Raw genomic sequence first — 9,230 nt, 5'->3', positions numbered from 1 at the left:
GGCTTGATAATGCAGTGCAGGACACACCAAAGTAAGCGGCCATCTGTACCCCCTGTGCAGTAGGGCTGACTCAAGAGCCCAGAGTTGCCCTCCCCCCACCATTCTGTGCACGTGATAACTGGATGGGACATGCCATGGTCAGCATCTGTTCAAAAGCTGCCCTAAGCATGTAAAGCTCCACTGGCATGCTCAAGCATGGTCACAGTCAGTTCTCACTTCTCAGTTGAACCTCCAATGAAAACCCATCACAAAGTAGAGATCAGGGCGCCTCTCACACTGCAGCACACTCAACGACTGAGGCACCATCTCATCACTTGCAGGTGGTTCTTGCCAGGAGCAATGCCAGCCACGCACATCAGGTGATAACAGCAGTGTACAACTGCAATCTACAAGCATCCATGTTCTTTCTGGTTTTCTCCTGTTGAGATCCACTGCCATGCATGAACTTGATGGGCTTTTGTTGCGCTCCTCCCATGTGCAGACAGGTTTCTGCTGAAACAAAGCAAACAACTGTGATTAATAATGGCCCTGTTTCACCATCCAGACACTGTGTGCACTGGTAGCTACGGCATACCATAGCATCACTCCATGACGTTGCATGTGATCTCTTAGTTTATGGTGAATCGCGTTTGGAACAGAGTGAGAGGTTCTGAAAAACCGTACCAAAAACAGAGGTTTGAGTTCAAATACTGCTAGCATGCTGCTGGTGCTGGTACCGCAGCGTGCTAACGTTCTGGGATGCTGTCATAGCTTAGCGTCACAGTGAAGTTTGTCGACACTGCCATGGAAACCCAATGCTCTGACACACGCAGCGCACTGCAGCGCTCTGCCATGAAACACCACCCATGAACGTTGGTTGCATTGCATGACCAGGATCGAAGCAGTGTGGCAGACAGTGATTTTAATTTTAATTGCACTTACTAGAGATTAACAAGTTGTTGGTGAAATTGCTATTCATTATACCTATTACCATTGTCTAAATTTCACATTTCAAGACAGCATCAGCATCGACATGTTATATAAATAAGGTTTAGACTTCAGGTGGCCCCGGGTTCCCCGGGTTTTTGCCCGTAGAACAAGGGCAAAAAGTTGTCAAAAAAATATTTTAAAAAATACCTGCCTTTATCAACACCTCATCTACTAAAATCACATATCTCAATACAATCAAACACAGATGGGTTAAACAACAAGGCCCTAAAAGCAAAAACCGTTTGAATAACAATGTGATATTTTGCAACCGCTGCACCATTACTGTCACGTACGCTATCCCTAGATTGGTTGCTGGTAAGTAGTGGTTGTCGTCATCAACTCGTCATACAGCAGCTGATTGGGATGGGCGGGGCCTATTTTTATCCAGGCGATAGAGAGAGCCCTACTATACACTTTGGAAATTTGTCAGTGATTATAATTGAAAAAAACGCGAGTATTTTGGCAAACCGGTAAGAAACACCAATTTATATTTTCATCTAAGTGAGTGCAAGCATGAGGCATGGCTCACTGGCATGAGCTTGAGCTTGTTGATGTGCCTGGATCAGGATGGTTCACGTATAGCTTAGGATTGGGAAATGTTCATTGCTCTAATGGGTGGACGTTCGGGGAAGGCTAATAGAGGGCACATATTTTGAGACAGCAACACATATTGTGGCACTTTTTAATAATATTATTTCAAATTCTGACAGGTGGTAAATTACCTTTAGGATTCTGTAAGCTTTATGGTTTAAACTTGTGTTGTTTTCTCTTATTTTTTATCATTCAGGGACGCTCACTGCTGCATGTTTCATCCATTGTAATCCTGTATTTGAATCACCCCTCCTCGTTTGTTGAGTTTAGTTATTGCTTATTTCCACTCAGGAAACCTGAATGTCATTTATAATTCATTACAAAGCTGGTTTCATGTAAACATGTTCTAATCAAGCAGCTCAAATGTTTGCAGTTCAATTTCTTAAGATGTTGTAGTACCTGACTCGTGTTTTTCTCTTTCACCAGGTATAACAATGGATGTTGACATTGATGACCTGTTTGACACTGAACCAGTGAGGGATGGGCCTACAGAGGAACATGCAGAACCACTGTTTTCTGATGATGATGGCAATGATGAAGCCAATAATGCTGAGGGTGAAAATCAAGATGATGCTCAAAAGCAAACTGGTATGTCTTTAACCCGCGAGTTGCTGGGGGGGGGGCGTTAAATGCCCCCACTTTTTTCGCCGGGCCATAGCATAAAAACGGTGCGCCGCAGGCGCGCCAAATTTTGGGTACCTGTAGAGAATTGATTGAAGTTTATTGTGACAAAGTTTCAAAAAAAAAAATCGGTCGGAAAATTTTTGAGATATCGAGGTTTTAGTGACGTCATGATTTCTGAGTTTTTGACCAAAAACGGCATATGTTAAAAAAAAATCATATAAAATCACAGAATAGACATACAGACATGCCGTAAACGCCATTAGACTGCCAATACCATGGTCAATCAAATGGCTATCTTCAATTATTGATTATCGTTCCGCATTTTCCAAAATCTTGAACTGAATCTTGGCAATTTTTCGTGACCATGATACATGAATTTCTTAAATTGAGCTTTTTGAGCCAAACACGTACACATATGATAAAATGAATGTCACCATCGTGTTCTACGCCCCAAATTACCTATAAAACATGTGTCACAGGCTGCGAATATCAGTTTTGATTTTCGGGGATATGTGCCTACCCGGTTGACCTGACCTTGACCCTGACCTATGCTTGACTGACCCCTATATGGGGCTGACACTCTTGTAGGCCTTATAAGATGGATTGTGCACCGTTTTGACAGAGTTTATGGCGAGAGGCGCCCATTGCGAAGTCCTGAAGTCCATGCTACTGAAGCCCGATTTCAGGTGTTTGACCTGACCTTGACCCGGCCTGTGACCTCAAAATTCAACTTTTAAGTACTCATCTGAAGCGTCTCGTCGCGCTCTTTCGTTTGCCGCCTCGTGCGTTTCGCTGCGCCTATTGGTTCTCGAGTTATCGGCTGGGGGCGTTTAACGCCCCCCCCCCTCCCAGCAAACGGTGGGTGGCGAAATACCCCAGCAACTGCCGGGTTAATCCATTTCCAAGTCATGGAAGCTGTAGGCTGTAGAGCGAGCATTGTTTGTTCAAGTCAATTAGGTATTTACATGAATAATATGTACCTGTTTTTTACTTGCCTCTTCTAGTCTGATGTAATGGATATCGCTACAGCTATCATCAGTTTTCAACATTTGTGACAGTTTGCTAACCTATTAGCATAGGTAGTAAGGTAGGTATGGTTCAGAATGGGAGAACTGACCTGTGATGACCAATGATACTTATGCTGGTAGACTAGCAAACTGTTCTTCCATTCCAAATCACTTAAAAGTATTCAGAACCAAAGGAATGGACTGGTTTAAATCAAAAGTGTAATGGCCAACTAGCCTTTGCTTTACCAGTAGTGTGTTTCTCTGTTACAGTCAAGTTATTTCTCTGCCCCTGTTTTTCACTGTTGCTTTGGATAATTCGAGGTGACTGGTCTAAAGCAATAACTATGCACTTCCAGCTATTGTTGTACACTGTACCAATGAAGCAGCAAATTCCTTTTATGCCGGTTTATTCGAAGTTATGACTCGACAACAGCGCTGGCCGTCAGTTGGCCGTCCAGCACGCCCGTCCCCGGACAGTACTGTCATCTCAGCGGGTGGTCTCTCAGTATCGTCCCAGCCTTCCTGCCCCCTTATCCCAACTTACCGACCCCTGGGCCCAGCACGGCGGATGCCCGTCAAGGCCTCAGTTGGCGGCTTACTGGAGACCGGATAGCCAACTACAAGTGTCTAACTAACCTTTATAGTGAACTCACCGGAGTCGACTCCGTGGTGTTAGTTGGCGGTCCGCTCTATCGGCGGATTCAGTTGGCGGCCCGCCGTCTCAGCGGGTCATCTCCTTGTCCGTCTCGGTCTAAAGAAGTGTCAAATACACCATTATAGTGTGTTTGATCTGTCCTGACAGGGTACTGGACTATAGGGTAGGGTGGGGTAATTTGAACATGTGGGGCAATTTGAACATAGTGTGAAAAACACAAAATTACGGAAAATCCATAAGTGGCATGACAATAAGACCAATGAGGGAAATTATCTAACTAAAAGGACTGTCATATGAACGGGGTTTAAAGTTTCAGGGAATGAATATGTTGACGCACACTGTAAAAAATCATTTTCGCAAGTAAAAATGCCTAAAAACACGTCATTGCATCTTCATTGCAGCGCAAAATCTTGCATTGCTAGCGCCTAATACGCCACGGCTTTTGTTGTACAATGACCTAATCAGTTCCTTCAATCCAAGAAATTTGCTTTTGATACCTGTTTTTAAATATGGCAAAATAACTTTTAGCGTGGGGTAATTTGAACATAGTGTGAGAATTTCAGTGAAGACAGGGATAGCTCCGAAAAAAACAACGCTCCCAGTTTTTTTTTTGCCAATATTTTTGAGCCAAAGCAGTAGCAGATTAGTGATGCCAGTTTTATAAACTTTACGTCTAATATCCGTCTAATGTCCGGCATTTTCGTTGATTTCCGTTAAAAAATGTTAAAGTCAGCCATTTGTCCAAATATGTCAAAAAATCACGCATTAATCAACACTCAAAACTGTCATTTAAATTGCTTATAATGTAATTTTACCAGCCGAAAAGTGTTCATTATATTGAGAGCCTAACAAGCTTTCCATTCGCCAACTATGCACGATTACTTTATCAAAAGCGCTGAAGTGTAGCAAGCCATCGTCCAATGTTGTCCAGTCTGCTACCTTTGTCCAACCAATTCCGAATTGGACATTGGACAAAATCAGAACTCTAAATATCCAGGTTTCGATTGGCACCACTATAGCAGATGCAGTAAGATTGGGAGAGTTTTTGTCGAACAAAAATGATAGACGTTCTCGGTTAATTGAAGAGAAGCGAATTCTGTCAACTGACCGGCGTGCATCGTGCAGATATTGATACTCTGCAACTGTTATTTTTGTCGTTGTGTTGATTTTTCAAGTGAAGGTATCAGGTATGTTTAGAATTGTTCTGCCTATTTTGTTTATGGGTCAGACAACATCAGTGCTGGCGAGGCTATCGTTTTTATGACAGGTAAAGGAAGTATGTTCAAATTACCCCACGGTGGGGCAATTTGAACACACCGTGGCTTGGTGGAGAAGTGAGGCTATGCTATTCAACGTATGCTCGGCTCGTCCAAAAACGAGGCTTGCATGGTGAAAGCAAGTGACACTTGCGCTACTGAAGCAGTTTTTCTTCATCCATGGTTGAGCTGGAATTTGGTACAACGGAGAAGACGTAAAAATATGTTCAAATTACCCCACACTACCCTATAATTTAATGCAGAGTAGGTAACGAAAGTCACCTTTTGTAGAATCGCAGGAACCTACCGCTAACTCTGTAACTAACTGATTGAACAATCTCTCTTCAGATGAAGCCAATGCGGCGGACCCCAAGCCGAAGAAGAAGCGCGTCTCTCGGCCTCAGCCGAAGCTGAACGCCGACCGTCTGTGCGGCCCGCGCGGCATCGGCATCATGGAGCAGACCTTCTCGGACCTGGCGTTCGCCGGCCGCGGCCACGAGCGGCGCGACCTCGCTCTGCTCATGGGCCGCATGCAGCACTGGGCGCATCGGCTCTTCCCCAGGAGGCCGTTCGACCAGACCATAGAGCAGATAGAGAAGCTGGGCAAGGGCAGGCAGGTCAAGGTGGGTGACGCCGTGCGCTCTGGCAGCTGTGAGTCACCGTGCGGCCGGCATTGGATAAAACATGAATTACGAAATCGTCGAGTATGTGGCTATGGCCTCGATATCACGCTGAACAGGGCTCGTCAATGATGCCAGGGGCACATTGTCGACCCTGCCCATGTCCAGTTTACCAGTGTTAATTACCAGTATACATAACGCCTTTTGGGGCGACTAACGGAGCGAGCGAGAGGGTGAGCCTTGCACGTGCGAAATTTCGAGGGGGTACCTCCAGCTGACTTGTGCACGGCACCCTACTAAACCGGTCTCTAGCGATGTGCCAAATTTGAGCACAATCGGTCCAGCCGTTCTCGAGATCTGGAAGCGGCACCTTGCACGTGCGCACGTGCAAAATGGGTCCCAACTGACTTTTGCACGGCACCCTACTAACCGGTCCCTAACCATGTGCCAAATTTGAGCGCCATCGGTCCAGCCGTTCTCGAGATCCGGAATCGACCCCTGCACGTGCGCACGTGCAGCAGCACCCCAACTCTGACGCATGGATATACATTGCCTAGTGGGTGCCTACCTACATGCCAACTTTCAGCGCAATCGGCCAAGTAGTTACCGAGATATTGCAACAATTACAAAACGGACACCTCTTCGTTATGCACGTGGCACGTGCACAAGGGGTCACCCACATGCATCGGGAATAGTCCAATACTTGGTAGAAGGAATGAAGCTACCCTACAAAAATTACCGCATGTAAATCGGTCAAGTGGTTGCTGAGATATAAGCGTCGCAGAATCGTGACCACGGCCGGCCGGCCGGCCGGCCGCTCATACTCAGAAATTTCCGTTATTCTACGTAAGACTCCGCTCGCTTCGCTCGCTCCGTAATTACCGAAAGTTTGATGTACCTACCGCAGTAAGGTGATACGAGCTTCGGGTTCTGACGTCGATCTTTCTCGCCAGTTTTCAGCTGGCTGGACGTAGGGTTCTCCGCTGATGTTCGTAAATTAGCTCCACTCCTTCTCATGGTGCTGTCGCTTGGATGTGCTGAATCTCGCGCTGACTCGCTGAATCTCCAGGTGAACGTGAGGAAGCTGCGGATGGGTCTGAACGTGCTGCCGACGGAGGTGGACGGCGAGCGGGACGCGACCGAGCGCGGCGAGCCTGAGCGAGACGTGTTCGACGAGCTGATCGGCGGCTCGCCGCCCGGCTCCCCGGCGCCGCCGCGCTCCCCGGCGCCGGCCGAGCGGCCGCCCTCGCCGCAGTCACAGCAGCACATCGCCGCGGTACGCAGCCGGCGCGGCGGCGCGGCGCACTCTGCGTGCCCGGGCTTTCTGCGCACTCCGCGTGCCCGGGGATAGAGTTCCACTGGCTATGCTTGCGAGTATGCCGTTTAGAGAATGAAATGGCTGGTCTTTGTTTTAGCTCGCTAGTTTTCTAATGGGTTATCATGCTTGTCACTGTTTTCCTTTGTGCCTTATATTGTTTTTCGGTTTGTCACTGAGCTGACCGCTGAATAGGTAGTCACTGTGTGTGTCCTGCCCGCATTGTCTGCTGACCGGCCATCGTGCTGTCGTTGGCAGAGCTCGCTGACTGAGGAGCAGAAGGAGAGGATGCGGAAGAACCGGGAGGCGGCTCAGCTGCGCCGTATGCGCGCCCAGTTCAGCCGCCAGCAGCAGTCTGAGCAGTCTGAGCAGTCTGAGCAGCAGTCTGAGCCGCAGTCTGAGCCGCAGTCTGAGTGGCAGACCCCGCCCCGGCCCGGCCGGCACTCGGCGCCGACCTCCCCCCAGTCGGCCTCCCCGCAGCGGTCGCAGCCGGTCGGCGGCCGCTCTCCGCCGGCCGGTGGGACCCTCAGTGACGGCCGGTCCTCCTCTCCGTCCGGGGCAGACGGCTCCGACTCGGGTGACTCCGAGGCCGGCCTGGTACCGCGGCTCGGGGCGCTACACCAGATGTCTGAGACGGCGCCGGCCGGCGGTGGGGACGGCTCAGACCCGGCAGACTCCGAGACCGGCCTGGTGCCGCGGCTGGGGGCGCTCCACCAGATGTCGGAGACGGCGCCGGCCGGCGCAGACACAGCGGTCAGTGAGGAGGCCCGGACGGAGGAGGAACGGACGCGCGCCGACCGCCTGGGACACCTGCATCAGATGTCCGAGTCGATGGCCGTACCGGCGGATGGTGGAGCGGACGCTGAGATGACCGCCGCGGACACTGAGATGGCCGCCGTGGACACTGAGATGACCGCTCTGGACACTGAGAGGACCCCCGCGGACACTGAGATGACGGCCGTACCTGGGGAGACCGAGACGGAGACCGTCACGGCGGCGCCAGACCGGCGCCGGATGGACGCCATCGTCATAGCTGACGACTCAGATTCAGACGTCATCGCTGACGGTCCGCGGACAGGCGTCATCGCTGTCGAGCCAGAGACGGACGCCATCGTCATCGCTGACGATTCAGAGGCAGATGCCATCGCTGACGGTCCGCGGGCAGACGTCATCGTCATCGCCGACGATACAGACGACGAAGACGCGGTGCTGATGTCCGATGAGCGGTGAATGGTGAATGAGGATCGACATGCGGTTCAAGTCTAGCATCTCGACTGGGTGGGCGCCGCTGCTTCTGGTGTGAGATTCAGACGGCGGCAGACAGACGGCGGGTTCAGTGTACGGACTGGACGGCGGGTTCAGTGTACAGACTGGACGCCGGGTTCAGTGTGCGGGCAGACGCCGGGTTCAGTGTACAGACTGGACGGCGGGTTCAGAGTACAGACTGGACGCCGGGTTCAGTGTACAGACTGGACGGCGGGTTCAGTGTACAGGCGGACGGCGGGTTCAGAGTACAGACTGGACGTCGGGTTCAGTGTACAGGCGGACACTCAGAGAGCCGAGCCCTGCCTCCCGACCTGACGCAGCGGTGGCAGGGTGAAACGGTACCGGTAATCTGACGCGCTCGCCTAACCCAGTGGAACGTGTCCCTGTTTTTCGTCCGTATCGAATGGTCAGACTGATTTGCTGGTGATGCGACACCTACTCTAACGATATGCAGTGCTGACGCACGGTGGCGTGGCCTGATCACCCGGCTGCCTGGCTGGCTCGCTGAAGCGGCTCCGCCACGGAGGTACCACAAACGGCGCCCCTTAGACGGCTGCTGCTGAGTCCGGCAGTGGTGTGCCGCAATACGACTGTGTGCCGCCCGTCAGTCGGCTGCGGACCGCTGTTCCGTGATCCGTCCTCCGCCGCCGAGTCGATCTCCGTGGTTCCGCCCGGCGCCGTTGGTGCGAACTGAGCCCCGGGTGGTGTAAAGGGGCGACGTTTGCCGCTCTGTACGCACAGTAACTGCCGAGCGTAGTTTCAGTGTCTCCAGTGTCGCTGCCTGCCCTGGATTTGTGAGTCACGGGTGCGCGGCAGCTGATGACTGGCGCTGCTGTGTGCAATGGATCCACCTTGACGTGCGCCAGAGAATCCTCATCGCGCAATTGTACGCTGAAATGTATAGAAAATACTAGGTCATTTTATCAA

General features: G+C 50.8%; 1 protein-coding gene across 2 annotated transcripts; it reads left to right on the top strand.

Moving 5' to 3' along the window:
* Positions 1–1,306: 1,306 nt before the first annotated feature.
* Positions 1,307–9,230, top strand: LOC122370301 (TIMELESS-interacting protein-like). Of its 2 annotated transcripts, none has more exons than XM_043345771.1 (5): positions 1,307–1,439; positions 1,987–2,148; positions 5,451–5,725; positions 6,792–6,998; positions 7,296–9,230. In XM_043345771.1, the coding sequence occupies exons 2-5, from the start codon at positions 1,995–1,997 to the stop codon at positions 8,265–8,267; spliced, it is 1,608 nt and encodes a 535-aa protein (XP_043201706.1). In that variant the 5' UTR covers positions 1,307–1,439; positions 1,987–1,994; the 3' UTR covers positions 8,268–9,230. The 2 variants fall into 2 exon arrangements, with proteins under 2 accessions (XP_043201706.1, XP_043201707.1); XM_043345772.1 differs by having other exon boundaries at positions 1,319–1,470.

The sequence above is a fragment of the Amphibalanus amphitrite genome, unplaced genomic scaffold (assembly GCF_019059575.1).
Source record: "Amphibalanus amphitrite isolate SeventyFive unplaced genomic scaffold, NRLGWU_Aamphi_draft 001120F_arrow, whole genome shotgun sequence".
NCBI lineage: Eukaryota > Metazoa > Arthropoda > Thecostraca > Balanomorpha > Balanidae > Amphibalanus > Amphibalanus amphitrite.
Note: the sequence above shows the minus strand (reverse complement) of the source record. Positions and strands in the feature narration are given on the sequence as shown.